General features: G+C 46.8%; 1 protein-coding gene across 2 annotated transcripts in view; it reads right to left on the bottom strand.

Moving 5' to 3' along the window:
* Sobp (sine oculis binding protein homolog) overlaps window positions 1–15,319 on the bottom strand; it is a 175,602-nt gene that overhangs the window by 9,001 nt on the left and 151,282 nt on the right. For both annotated transcript variants that reach the window (XM_052164204.1, XM_052164202.1), the window contains one exon: window positions 9,047–10,999. In XM_052164204.1, the coding sequence (XP_052020164.1) occupies window positions 9,068–10,999 (1,932 nt within the window). In that variant the 3' untranslated portion in view covers window positions 9,047–9,067. The remainder of the gene's footprint in view (window positions 1–9,046; window positions 11,000–15,319) is intronic.

Here is a 15,319-nt window from a genome sequence, read left to right on the forward strand (position 1 = left end):
ACAATTCCAAGACCATGCCTTCTCTCACTTCCTTTCAGTCAATGAATAGTCGCTGAAGTAATTTTCCTCAAAGGCAGATCTCATTGTCACTTCTCTGCCCCAGGTCACAGTAATTAGAGTCACTAACACATACAGAACCAATCCCTCCACCTCCTGTCCCCTATCTCCAACTCCTCCTCCCTCTCCCAAATGCTCTGTGGTCCAGCCTCTTGGTCTGTCCAAGGGCAGCACAGCTTGCTCTTAGATGTACCTGTGCCTTGCTATCTGGCAACCTCCCTCCAGCCTCCGACGCTGCCCACTAGCTCCTGTCCCTTCTTGGGTTGAGAAGCTAACTGAACCATATGCTTTAAACAGCACCCTTCTCATTGAGTTGTTCAATACTACCTACTCTCTCTGTCTCCAACCAGGCAGTTAGTACAATGGCAGGAACTCCCCCCCACCCCTATCCCCTCACCCCCCACCCCCCCACCCTCCATTCTTCCTCCAAGCCCTTGTTTCTGTAACATGGTTGCATGTTCACGTGGCACATCTAATAAAAGGGGATTTGGCTATTTCTTGCCTCTTAACTCTCCCCAAATAAGGGCCCCTAACCCAAAATTTTCTAACTCCCCCTCATTTTTCCTTATTTCTCTATCCCCACCATGTTTATAAATAAAATAACAGCAATAAGAATTAGATTTTGCCAGTGGGAAATGGGTGTTTTATCCTATGGAGAAATGATGATTACCTCTGAACAATCAATTAGCAAAAAGAACGGTCCTTGTCCCTCTGTTTTTGGATATAACTAAGTGTTTATTAGGCTTTATGGACTGTGATATATAAGTTAAGTACAAATTAAGGATTTTTAAAACGTTTTTACTCCTGGGGGCTGGAGATGTTGCTCAGCTGGTAAATGTTTGCCTAGCGTGTGGGAAGGCCTAAGTTTGAGCCTTAAGCTTTGAAGCCCCCTTAGGTCTACCTGTGCATATAACACCATATAAACCGGACATGAGGCTATAGTTGGATAATCCCAGCACTTTGGGGGTGGGTGAGCATGAGGATCAGAAGTTTAAAGTCACCCTCAGCTACAGAAAGAGTTTGAGGCCAGCCTGGAATCCATAAGCTTCTGTCTCGGAGAAAAAGTTTTTTCTGTACAAAAGAGTACACATATGCAACCACACAGAGCTGAGACAACACAGGTAAGGGACCCTCTGAAGCCAGGACAAGCCCGAGCTCCAGTAGCCGTTGTCTTCACGTAGAGGGCCATATGGCTTTTCTACTCAAAGTTTTCATAGTTTTTCAATCATCTTTTGAGAGTCACATTGCTCAAACCTTGGAGGATGTGAAAACAGCCATTAAGACCCATGTTTATGATGTCATCACATCAAATGGGAGGAATAGAGGGACCTGGGTATATTTTTGGTTTGGCAGACTCTAGAACAATTTTTTTTTTCTCCTGAACATTTGGGGTTTGGCTAAAACCAAATCTTATTTTGCCAAGCACTTTGGCTTTAATTTTTAAACCCATGTGTACTTTAAAAGAAATTCTATCTATATGTTTCTGACTCATTTACACTTAGCTCATGAAAACCCTGTTGGTAAGCGCTAATAGATGTCCGGGCAGGTTTATGAGCCTTCTTAGGCCTCCTTTTCCCTCCATCCTTCCCAGAAGGTTGTATTTTGCTGGCCATAAAAGAGTGTGAGCCCCGAGGCATGTGAACAGTCTGCGATTTATGACCTCTGAAGCTTAAGTGGATTGCGAGTGTGGACAGTACTCCCCCCTTCCTGTTTTTCGAAAGTGCCCAAACAGGCTCCCGCTGACAAAGACCACTACATCTCACCTTCCAATGTGCCTGTGACTGGAGGCAAAAGTTACAGATCCACTCTATCCACCAACACGTTGCCCCTGAAAGGATTCTGATGCTTCAGGCTCTGATGCACACAGATTGAGATCTGACTTACTAATGAGAGCCTCACGATCACTCGAAGAAGAAGCCAACTCAACTTAGTTCAAGTGAGAGCATTTTACCTTTTGAGTACTGGGAGATTATCTTTTTAATAGCGGACGACCAATCATATTTAGGAGTTTTGACACATTTAAAAAAAAAAGCCGAATCCACTAAAAATGGCATTTGAATTAAAACCAGAAAAGCAGGAAAAAATGTGCCTGCATGCTATGACTTTCCCCAAATCTTCCATAATAGTGCTCGGATACCGTGCAATTACAGTATTCTATGGGAGATGGCTCTTGGATCAAGTACTTAAAAATGGCTTATAAATATTTAAAGTATAAGCATCTAACAAATCGTAATGATGAAGTTTTTACATTTAACCACATGTGCTCCAAATATCTTGAAATTACTCTAAATATGGGTTTAAAATATCAAAAGAGCTTGTTGACAGCATGCAGAACTTTGTAGGGAAACGTAAACCTGATCGCTCTTTCTCACACAACACCCAGTCTGCACAAGTTTTAAAGCATGAACGTACAGATTCTTTTAGAAAACGATCCTGTTACAGTCTGAATTTTAAAGCAGGAAAAGAAGGAAAAATACAGGGTTGCTCTTCTATCACAAAAGCAGCTTAGCCAGTGTGCTTCTTGAGATACTTTGTTATTGTGGGTTGCCTCAAGCCTAAGATGGTAACATTTTAGAAATACTCCAGACCAAGGCAGCTGCCAGGAGGCTATCCTTACAAACTGACACACACAAAGGGGACCCCAGTCATTTTCAAGACAAAAATCTTTGGCTGGGGAAGGGAGCTATACAAAGGACAGAACCACAGACTTATGAGGCCTGACTCTTACCAAATGAGTTCCTAAGCACCTGTGGTTCTTTAAACACCAGCATATAGCTCTTTGTGTTTTACCCAAAGCAAAACACACTGTGCCATTGGAGGTTTGAAGGGACATTGATGAGACAAGAGTGGGTACAGGCAGGTTTGGTTTCTTCAGAGCCCTGACCATTTTGTTCTGCTTACAGGCTGGCTCGTCTCCCACGAAGGACAGCATACATGGGCAACTTAAGAATTGTTAGACGTCCCAGGAACTAAAACCAGCCAAAGAGTACACAAGGCTCCAGTTACATATGTAGCAGAGGATGGCCTTTTCAGACATCAGTGAGAGGGGAGGCCATTGGTCATATGAAGGATCGATGCCCCAGTGTAGGGGATGCCAGGTCAGGAAAGTGGGAGCAGGGATGGGATAGGAGGTTTTTCGAGGGGAACCGAGGAAAGGGGATAACATTTGAAATGTAAATAAAGCAAATATCTAATAAAAAATACACAACTAAAAAAAAAAAAAGAATTGTTAGTCGTGCACTTTGAAAGCACTAGCTATTAATCCTAAGGTTTTGTGGTCTGCTTTTGCACCAGCCATTTTAAGTGAAGCATTTTCTAGATGAACCTTATAATAATCTGTACTGGGGCTGGAGAGATGACTCCATGGTTAGGAGCTCTGGCTGCTCTTCCAGAGGTCTAGGGTCCAATGCCTAGCACCCACATGGCAGTTCACAACCCCCGTAACTCCAGTCCCAGGGGATCCAATGCACCCATGAGCACTTGTGCACATATGGTGCACAGGCATACATGCAGGCCAAACACCTTTACACGTACAAATAATTTTGAAAAATCAGAATATATTGTTCTCACCCTGTTGTTGGTTGCGCAACCGCCATCTCTTCCCCTCCCCCCTCACATCAGTGCGGGAGATGCAGAAATCTGAAGAAAAGCGCTATTTGTTTGTAGTTAGCAGCCATCCTATTGGCCCATTAAACACAGCCCATTACATATAGTGTAATATACCCAGCTATAATATCACTTAAAGCTGGTTTCTCTCTTTGTCTGAATGAATTGCCACTGAATGAATCAAGTGGCTTTTGAAGCACTTAAAATAATTTACATGCACATAAATGTACCTCCTTAGCATCCAGCCACATAGGAAGTGCGCTAACACAGCATCTGGAGGAGGCAAAGGCCTCTGAACGGGACATGGGGAAGGAAAACTGAATAGCCCTCCCTCCCCTCTGGCAGAATCTCTGAACAGGGGAGGCTGGAAAGGGGAGAGTGCTGGTGTGGAGGTGAATGCCCTGCTGGTGTGTGTGTGTGTGTGTGTGTGTGTGTGTCTGTCTGTCCCTTAGACACCTCTGCGTCTTCACAAGGCTCATGAGCATGGAAGTACATGTGAGGGACTGAGTCATGATGCACAGGCAGCTACTTTCAGTGTGACAAGGGACCCAGTTATCACAGGCCACCCACCTATTTCCAGGCCCTTCTGGGCAATGGCTTGCTTGCTAACGATGGGTCAGACGTTTCCTGTTTTCCATTCCTCAACCCTCTCTCTCTTTCTCTTCATGCTGGGGAACTGGGATGCTCTCCCCAGATCTTCTGGCCTGCCCCCCATGCCAGTTTCACTCCCCTGTCAACTTCTGTGACTCCAGCCAGCCTTGGTCTCGGTGACATTTTCCCATGAAATGGCATCTCCCATAGTGTATAAGCTTTGGGAGTTCACGTGCCCGAGTAGTATCTAGCTTGTATCTTCTCTTGTTTTACATTCTTTTTGTCACCACAGGCCCTCACTGGGTGTAGTAGCTTTAACTTTTTGTACTGAGTCACTAAAGTAATCATTTAAAAGTATTCAGTAACTGTGGCTTTGTGACACTAGGACCATGGCAAAAACTGCCAAAAACAAATTCCCATGTTTAACTGGTAATTAGCTCAGTCCCCTTGGAATGAGAAAAAAAAAATCCAGTTCCAGATGTTTCTTACTAACTCTGCAAGATAATCCTTCAGAGGTAAATGGATTCCAAATCTGTGGACTCAACCATCCCTAAACAAGTGATCTCATAAAACTTTCTATATACTCTCACAGGACACAGTGCCATCACACTCACAGGACAGGGTGCCACCACACTCACAGGACAGAGTGCCACCACACTCAACAGGATAGAGCATGTTCCTCTTGCAAGATAGTGCACCAAATGTTTCTCTTGTCTCAATTCAGTTCTGGGACTTCTCCCACAACAAGGTTATGACTTTGTCGCAAAGCACTAACCACCTGGTCACAAGACTATTCCACCTTCTATCCAAACCTCACTGACACAGTATCTAAAAGTTGCACACTAAGGTCTCTCCCTCTACATCCCCTGGTACTGAGGATACAGGCAGTGGGGAATTCACTGGATAAACATTTCTGGGCTTCCTCTTGCTATAGTTCTTCCAGAAAGCCAGTGACCACGCCAGCTCTCTCCTACATGTACTGACCAGTCCCAAGTGTAGCCGCATCAGCCTAGTGACTCTCCGTGGCTCTTTGTAGCCCTCCCACCCAGAACTATGCCAAGAGCAAACTGAGGGCTAGGATAACCTTTAATCAGGTACTGTCCCGCAGTGGGCATTTCTAAATGCTTCAGCATCAACAGCTCAGGCCCAGTCTGGGGATGGAGAATTCCCACTTGTACCAACTTTTCCTCTCCACTCTGTTATAGTTTTTCTTTTCTTTAGAAGTGGGAACCCAAGGTTTTATTCTGACTTTCCCATGCCCTCCAAGACAAGCTGTTATCTTGGATTTTTCAATGTGAGAAATAAATTCAGCAATGAGTACTTTATCACCGCCTTTTTGGCTTCACCAGTGAAGCTAACCTTATGCTTTGGAACTATCCTCCGCTGCTGGGAAGGGACGAGCATTGTGGAACAAAGAATCGTGTATTCTCTCTACCCATTTCCACCATTCTAGAAACGTGTAAGAGACTGGAGATGCCCAGAGCAGAGGCAACTGTGTGGTTCTACTGTTCCAGGAGAGCATAAAGAATGGGGGTGAAAGGGTTATTCCTGGTTTTCATTTTTTCCACTGATTATTTTGTTTAAAATATGTTATTTCCCTGGAAAACCAAGGAATGAGGATATTTTCTTTGAATATCTTCAAAATTTTACTCTGAACTCCCCAATGTACCATAAATAAGCATAAACTATAGAGATTCTAGTACAAACATCTCTCTGAGTTCAGACAGCTACACAGCAAGCTTCCGGGCACTGGCAAGGGAGTGGCCAGTCCATTTACCAATGGAATTTTGTGTGGGGAGAATAGTTTAGACAGTGTTCATACATTGTTTTTGTAATTATTTGTGGGGATTTTTTTTTTCTAGCTACTGAGGCAGCAGGGGTGGTATTCTTAGCTTTAAACATTGGCGATTAAAGAGAGTTTACAACCTAAAAATCTTCAACTAAACTTAATCAGTTCTGCATATGGGGGAAACATCTGCCCGTTGGAACCATTTGTAACCATACGCACAAACAAGAACGAATAAAGTTGGGAAAGCGGGGGCAGAATAATTTCAAAATGGGAGAGGGAGTCTGCAGTCTGCAAAGATCTAATCAATGTGTTGAGTTCTTTGAAGGCAAATCTAGTGGCTTGCAGATGATGAAATGTAGTCTACAGAATGATGGTATGTATGGTACCATAAAGATGAGGCGACTGAGTTAGGCGTATGAATGCCCAGCCACACTACACAAGGATCCCAGCTTTGACTTCCAATACTGGGATTTACAGGTCTGCACCATGGCATGTCACTTTTTACATGGGGCTGGGAATCCTGTGCTTGGCAAGTGGCAAGCGCTTCACCCACTGAGGCATCTCCCCAGCCTTTGCATTTATTTATTTTTTTTATTCTTTTAATGCTTTCAGTTTGACTTTAACTTGTTGCCAAGGAGCGCTCACTAGTAGGGCACAACAGGTACTCAGTCCTTAGATTTCCAGCTTCCCCAGTCACATGCCTTCCTAAGAGTTAGAGCTGAGGAAGCACCTCTGTGCACCCGAAACCAGAAGGGCTGTGCATTGAGGTGACATAGGGCCAGCGATCTAATTGGGTGCCCGGTTGACTTACTGGAGACATGGTCCCCCCCTCCTTAAATCTCTTGCCTTGCCCCCTCTCGGCAGCCCCCAAAACCTATGCCTGACTTTCAAAAAGAGCTATAATTTCATGGGAGACTCACAATACAAAAGACTCTTCAATCGTAGTTAAGAGGCAATTTGGTCACAGCATCTTCGAGACTTGCCTATTGCCAAGTTAACATTCTTAGTAGTGATGCTGAGCCACAGAAAACGACCCTTGCCTGATGACTCCCACAGAACACAGATCCCAAACAGCCATTCACACAACGGATGGACGGATGCTTGTAATGACCTTGGTCTTGGGATACTTATAGGGTGTGTCACTGTTCCTGTCTTGGTCTCTTAGCACAGTAATGGCAGTGAGGTCTTATACCTTCCCATTCTTCCTTGAGTGTGAGTGTGAGTGTGAGTGTGTGTGTGTGTGTGTGTGTGTGTGTGTGACAATTCCCAGTGCTTTCTGAATGTGTTCACTTTTCCGGGAGAAGGTGTCACACGCCAATCCCTCAAAGCATTGTCAAGCAGATTAAATTCTCTGGGCATTTTCAGTTGGCCTATCTGTGGGAAGGCCAAGGCCACCTGCCTTCAGACTGAAGACATCTTAGGCTAATGGGCAAAGCATGGTGACCTCATTTCTGTGTTCTGCCCTGGCTGGCAAAACCATCAGTAGGAAAGGAGACCTCAAACCACGGTGGCCAAGAAAAGATTGTCACACTAGCCAATAAGCCTTCCGCTCTGGCCGTAACTGAAGTGCCCACATCCCCACTTTGAAAGCAGCAGGTTGGTGGTCTAGGATCTTGTAAACTGGGCAAGTTGGTAAGTGGAGGCTTGTTGTGTTTTATGAACCTTCCCTTGAGGTGATAAGAGAATTTTTGTGAATGTGGTGATGGAGGGACTGATTAGTTGATTCTCCTACAGTACTTGAAAGGAAATTTAGCTTTGGACTTCACAGTTTGAATTTGAATTGCAACTCTGCTCACAGGTTAGATAATCTTGGACAAGTTTCACAATCCTATTTCTCCACCAGGGGACTGAAGATAGCTGTCCTATGGATCTAGCTCCAAAGAAACACTAGGAAAAAACACTCAGGAGAGCCTGCATTTGGGCTGGAGAGACGGCTCAGTGGTTACGAGCACTGACTGCTCTTCCGAAGGTCGTGAGTTCAGATCCCAGCAACCACATGGTGACTCACAACCATCCGTAATGAGATCTGATGCCCTCTTCTGGGGTGTCTGAAGACAGCTGCAGTATACTAGTGTACTTACATACAATAAATAAATAAATCTTTGAAGAAGAGGAGGAGGAAGAAGAAGAGGAGGAAGAGGAGGAAGAAGAGGAAGAGGAAGAAGAGGAAGAGGAAGAAGAGGAAGAGGAAGAAGAGGAAGAGGAAGAAGAGGAAGAGGAAGAAGAGGAAGAGGAAGAAGAGGAAGAGGAAGAAGAGGAGGAAGAAGAGGAAGAGGAGGAAGAAGAAGAGGAGCCTGTATACCCTGTGAAGAATACTCTTCCTGCCTCCCCTCCCCCAGGCCTCCTTCCTGCCTGGATTTACCCCCACACCACCACCACAGGATGTAATCTACCTACTTTGCACATTCTTCTGTGTGTCCCCAGCCCATGGAAGGAGTAGTGAGTAGGGTACAGCAGTCACAGGGTACAGAGGTGAGCCTCCCACTTCAAAAATGTCTACCTGTGGAAGTGAGACTCATCAACTCTGCCACTGAGTCCCAGAAAGGGGAGTGTGGTAGGTTGGCCGGAAGGCTAGTGTTTCATCTTAGTCCACAGATATGGTTATCTTAAGAAACTAGAGTAAGAGTCTGCCAAAGGGACTACCAGCTCTAGATGCTTGCCCCGATGGGTTACCTAGACATTTCAATACTGCCCTGCAGCCTCCTAACTGAACATTAAGATTCCTCAAGTAATCTCCCCTTTCTCCAGTTGGAAAAATTAAGTATGAACCTCAAAAGAAGAAAATAGTGTGTCACAAAAACAGAGTGTGCTTTCAACTGGTAATGGTGTACTAAACCGCACTGCCAGCTGTCATAGGTGTTGGATCAAAAGGTCGATGGTACCTGACCACCCAAAGTGCACGGAGAAAGTGGCAAGGAAGCATAGTGCATCCCACCCCTGCCTTCTAAGAAGCAAGGCGAGGGGCATTGTCTCTTGGAGGAGTGCCCAGGTGGACATACAAACCTTTTGTTTTGTTTTGTTTTTTTACTTATTCTGGTTTCTAATTCGGAGGCACCTCCTTTTGAGTGGCGGCTCCAGGTCCTCGGGGCCAGCGCCGAGCAGGGGCGAGGAGATGACGCACGGCGTCATGGCAGCCTTCTCCGCGGGTTTTGGCACAGGCTGGATCACGCAGCCGGTCTTGGGCAGCATCCGCAGAGCATAGGCGTGGTCCTCGTCCGCGGGGTTATTGAGGTTCGGGTCCGACTTGTCGCCCCCCGCCAGGGCTTCCTCCCCCATCAGTTTTTTGGTCGCCTCCCCGTCCAAGTGGCAGTTGGAAGCGCAGCTGTTCTCCTTGACCGACTCCAGCTCGTTCACCGCGGGCTCCTCGGGCGACAGCAGCTTTTTGGGAGGGGCAGGGGGCGGCGGCTGCTCGGGCGGGGGCTCCGCGCCCTTGGCCTCGGCCGGGGCGCTGCGGGTGCCGTTCACGATGACGTTGCAGGCGGCGGCGGCCTCGGGGCCCGCGGGGGCACCCGGGCCGGGGTCGCCGGCGGCGGGAGGGCTGCAGTGGCCGTCCCTGCAGCCGCCGCAGGTCCTGCGCTCGGCGGCTCCCGGCTCGCGCTCCGCCTTGACCTGAGTGTGCAGCGCGCGATGGATCACGTTGTGCAGCCGGGTTCGGTGGCCCATGGTCAGGTCGATGACGCCGTCCTGCGGGCCGTGCAGCACGCCCGCGAAGCCCGGCTGGCCTCCCGCGCCCGCGGGGCTGCCCGCATGCCGGGTCAGGTCCACCACCTCCCCACGACCGCGCTCCGCGGGCGCCAGGCTCAGAGCCTGGCCGGAGCTGCCGGGTGGCGAGTCCGCTGACTTGGAGGAGCCCTGCTTGGAGTCCCGCGGGGACAGGGAGCGTCCACCAGCCTTGCCTCCCGCCGCCGATGAGGATGAGTCGCCCGGGGCGCTCGGAACGAAGCTCTCCCCATTGCTGGAAAATCCGTTCGGGGGCTTGGAATCGTTCACGTGGGGAATGGGGATAGGGATAGGGATGGGCACCGGCAGGGGCACGATCACTGGGTAGGGCACGAGCAGCGTGGGGGGCGGCACCAGTGGGGCCAGCGACGGCAGCCCGAAGTTCATCATCTGGGGAACCGGCATCGGGCCGTTTGGCATCATGTTTACTGGAGGGAAGGGGAGGCTGGGCAGGGGCGCACCCGGGGGCGGCGGTGGCAGCAGCCCTGGGGGGTTCCCAGGCATGGTAGGGGTACTTGGGGGATGGATGTGGGGCGATAGCATGGGCCGGTGCATGGGGCTGGAAGTGGGGCCTAGGTTCCTGGGGCCACCGGGCGGGGGCCCAATGCCCGGGAGCATGGGATTGGACAACGGGCTGTTGGGGTTGGAGGCGTGGTGCGGTGGCCCGCGGATGAAGGGCGGGCGGATCTGCTGGATGATCTGCTGTTCCATGAAGATAGGCAGGGGCACTGGGCCGCGGTTGGTCATCACCATGGGAGGGCTGCGAGGCGGGACGCCCAACGGAGGGCCGATGCTAGCAGGTGGCTGGACGGAGACGGGAGGGATGCTTGGAGTCTCGCTGATGGGGAGGGACTTGGGCACTGGCGTGGGGATTTTAGTGACAGAGCAGTTGGCAGTGTCAGATGGAGAACCAGTGGTGGACGAGGATGGGCCAGGGCCCTGGCTTTGGCCAGCTGCAGGCACGGGGGAGGGGGCTTTCCTCCGAGCATCTGTTAGCGGGATATTCCAAGAGTCTGGCGTGAGCAGCTGCACTGCGGGGCCTTCTGATTTGCTCTCCATGTGAGGGTGCAGTGTGCTGCACAGCCCAGCTGGAAGGTTGGCCTGGGTCTCTTTGTAGAAAATGTCCATTTTGTATTGATTGAGACATTTTGCACTGCAGAACTGAAGCCTTCTTTCCCCGTCCCCAAAATCCAGGTATTCTTTTGTATGCCTTATGTGTTTACACCAGTCACACACCTACAACACAGCAATAGAAACCACAATAGGTAAGACAAGCAACTTTCTTGGGTATATGGCGTTTCATGTTTCACATAAAGGCTCTATCTACTAAACTTTACCATAATTTCCCAAATAAGTTGGAGGGTTCCCTTTACAGGGTACATTTCTGAAAGGCTTATGAAATAAATAAAGAATTTGCTTTATAAATAGGATCCTTAAAATTAGCAACAACCACATTCTCTCTTTTTTTCCCCCTTTCAAAAAACTGTACTAACAGTTTAGAAACGACTTCAAAGATGGCTCTGACAAAATGGAGTACCCCTGCCCCGTGCCCTTGCCCTGTGCCCCTGCCCCGTGCCCCTGCCTTCATATTTTCACTTGCCTAACAGGCTCATGGAAATACATATCTAAATAATGTTGGAGGGAAGGCATCTCCAGGGAGTTCAATAGTCAGGCAAGGTAACCCCTCCTTCTGTAAAGCCTCTGTGCACTGTATCCAATAAAATGGTTGGAGAGGCTGTGCTGTGCTAACCAATCACATAACGCGCCCAACACCGATCATCTGTCTTGCTTCCAAGGAGAAACTTGGACTTCGCCATGAAGTCTGTGTGGGGCTCAGCCCCCCCACCCGTGATGTTGCAGCAAGCTAGAATTATTTTTTGAGCTGTTTGCCCACTCTTTCTCGGCAGTCAGAATTCTGGTGACATTTCTTGGCAGACACTCTTATTTAACAACTTTTCAAACACCAGAGAACACTTTCCAAAAGTTGTTATGGCTTCTACCACCCCACCCCCTTCGGATCTACTCCTGGCAAAAGGAAGAGATCACCAAATTTATTTTAACGCTGGGGCCGCAGAGCTAATTAAAGGCTCAGATGCTTTCCCGATTGGAAATCACTAGACACCAAAGTTCAAAAAATAGTCCTTCTCGGCTCCAGAGCCCATTACTTTGGAGAAATTATTGTGATTTCATTAACACATTAATTTTGCAACACCATCAGCTCTCACAGATGGCAAAGACATGATCTACAATTCAAATATGACTCTTGTTTGTACAAGTGTCTTCCCTTCGTATGGCATTTTAAACAAGAATTAATATGAGTGATCTTGCCATCGCTATAAACAGATAAACAGATGTCAAAATTTTCAGTAGTTCCTCTAGTCCCTCACTCTTCCTGACAGGATTTTACACACACAATCTTTTTTTTTTTTCTTTCTTCTTCCATCTTTCTTTATCTTTCCCAAAGATTTCAAGCTGCACAGCACCTGGCACCATTGTGAGTGTATTGAACCCTTCTCTCTGCAGTTGAGCAATGGCTCCAGGGTTATTCTAAAGGAGATCTTGATTTTGAAGAGTGTTCTACTGCTGTGTGTGTGTGTGTGTGTGTGTGTGTGTGTGTGTTTGTGTGTATAACCATCATAAACTGATTTGATTAAAAGATGAGACATTTTAATAATGACTGGTCACATAAGCAATACACAAACACCATATGTTAGGCATCTGATGACACCTCATCTAACTGGCAGCCTCCGTTGCTGTAAACAGTGGCGACACGCTAGCGTGTGATCGTGGGTGCGTACGAGGCAGATGTGAGTCTGCATGTGGAAATCCACTCTTTCCTTCTCAGTGGTTTTTTTTTTTTTTTCATTGATAGTTTTGGTTGGTAATCTTGACAATATGAGACTGAATAAGATACCGGCTTAGGCGTGAACTGGTTTTTGTTTGTCTTTTCAAAATACTTCTAAAATTCTGCCTTAAGAACACTCTTGGGTGGATTTTGATGAGACTGGAATCCCTGCAACTCCGCTATTAAAACGGTTGCCACCTGGAGCCATTAAAATGGTAAGACACAATTATTCCAATGCTCAATGTCTGCTTTCTCTCACCAACAGCGTTTGAGGCCCTCCAGGCCTCATCGGACATTTGGTTATAAATACAAGAAAACTACAGAACACGTCAGACCATCACATTTCTTTGTTTGTGTGTTTTTAAGACAGGGTTTCTCTGTGTGATAGTCCCAGCAGTCCTATTATTTGTAGACCAGACTGGGCTTCACCACACAGAAATCTGCCTGGTTCTGCCTGCCTAACACAGAGATTAAAGGTGTGCGCTACCACGCCCAGTGACCTTTACATTTTTAATCTAGATTAATGTTAGGCAAACATGATATTTAAATAATGTTAAAGTGATAGGAAGACGTAATCTCAGCCCTTGGGCATCAGAGAGACAGGAGAATTTCTTCGAGTTTAAGTCCAGACTGGTCCACATGGTGAGTTCAAGGACAGCTATGGCTACAAAGTGAGCCTCGGTGTCAAAACAACAACAACAAAAAGTTACTATATAATCATGTAGAATTTACAGTCCACTGTGAAATAAAACTATCTGCTTCTGTTTTAAGAGCAAGCGTGCACAGCAAGCCTAAAATATCAATGTGTAAGTTTGAACTGAGGAACCAGACATAGCTTCTTTCTTCATGAACTGAGAGAAACCTCACCAATGACTTAAACTAATTAGAATAGCACATAACTTTTCTGGTGTGTGTCCTTTGGATCTTGCTCTTTAATGATATAGTAGGGGAAAGTTTTGTGAAATCATTAATTGGTTTTTAAACTGCCAGATTTCTCTTTTCATTTTTTCTTTTTCTTTTTCTTTTTTTTTTTTTTTTTTTGGCCTCCAGAGGATTCCTGTTTCCTCAAACTAGACAAATAGAAGATCTAAATATAACTTAACAATTCTCCCTTCATAACAGTCATTAGTAAACAATGCTCATGGACCACCCTAACGATCAAATAAGACTTCTCCACTGTATTCCATCCTTTCCCACATAGAAATAATTACAGACAGAAAAAGCAAAACCCCAATTTTCTCAAACTCTTCCATAAAAGCAAAAGCCTAATCCTATCACTGGTTTTCCTAAAGCCTTTGAAAGTGCCTCAATTTCAGCGTGGCCCGGCCATCTCATTTTTGGGGTGGTGTGGGCCTGACTGTAATAAGACTTTATTTGCATTTCAGTTCAGAACACTGACCTAAAAACATGGGAAAGCAATTTTTCCAATGAGGCAGATTATTGGAAGGAAAAAAAAAAAAACCAAACCTGTCACTTAAGAAATAATGAATCAGGTCTGTCTCACAGGCCACGTCACTTAAGATGAGGTCGATGGATTTATGGAACAAATGGCTACGTCATGTGTGGCAGTAAAACCCAGCACCATTACTCACTCCACGTCCAGCTAACAACACTTCAGTAATTAAAAGTTTCATCATAGGAACCCAAGCGGATTATTTAAGCCATGGTAGTTATGGGAAAATATATACTGCACCTCTCTTTCATAAAATAACATTTGCATATGCAAAAGCACATGGGGAGTAGCTCTTAAGCTAAGGGTTTTGTATTGTGCTGTGCCATTCTTTAGAGACAGATTTAAATTCTATCGTATTATTTTAATTTTTTTGAGATTCCCCTCTAATACTATATAAAGAAGTATCAAAATTCCTCCAGACATTTTAAGACGAGACCAACATGTCCCAGAGCTTTGCAGTGATTGGCACGATTCCAACACCGCTATGCTCCTGTTGGAATCTGCCCTGTCTGGTTGGCCCTCTCTCCTCAACAGGTCCCAGACTGGCCCTTGGATGCTGCAGTTTCACAGTGCCAATCTGGGCACCAGATGGTCAGCAGAAGCCATTGAGCAGGACTGCAGAGATGCTGGGGACCACAAGGACATTGCCGGTCACCAGCAAGACAGTAATTCTCAAAGGAGACAAACACGTGTGCTCCCTACAACCCAGCACAGCAGCCTTCCGGAAGATTGTTTATTTCCCTGAGACGGGTCCGATTCTACACAAAAGAAAGAACATTTCCTTTGGTCCACTGTGGTGGCAGACTGCTAGGGCACTACGTACAAGCTCCCGTGGTCTGATGGCTTCACTCCTTTCCTGTGAAATACGTGTGTGGTAACCTACACTGCGCCACTGCTCAAAAGACAGTGCTTTAGCAAAGCTGTCTCCTGCTCAGGATACCAGCAGCCTGGTATCAAGGCACGGCTTGGGGTTCCTGTGACTTCGTCAGAGCTCTGGGGAAGAAAGCAAGCTATTCACGTTGGCAACTGAGACTTCTTTTTCACTTCAGTGTCCAAGGTCAGAACCGCAGTATATAAGCCACTAGGTTATACACATGGTACAATATATACATTCTTCTGGGCTTAGGAGGTTTGGGCAGCTCGGGGTGGGGTGGGGTGGGGGTGGGGCGGGGCTTCTAATTAACACATTAATCAGCTGTCAGCTGTGGGACTAAAGTTCACCCTTTAATGGCACCCACTTCTGCTTCCTGAGTGGAAT

The sequence above is a fragment of the Apodemus sylvaticus genome, chromosome 19 (genome assembly GCF_947179515.1).
Source record: "Apodemus sylvaticus chromosome 19, mApoSyl1.1, whole genome shotgun sequence".
In the NCBI taxonomy this organism is placed as follows: Eukaryota; Metazoa; Chordata; class Mammalia; order Rodentia; family Muridae; genus Apodemus; species Apodemus sylvaticus.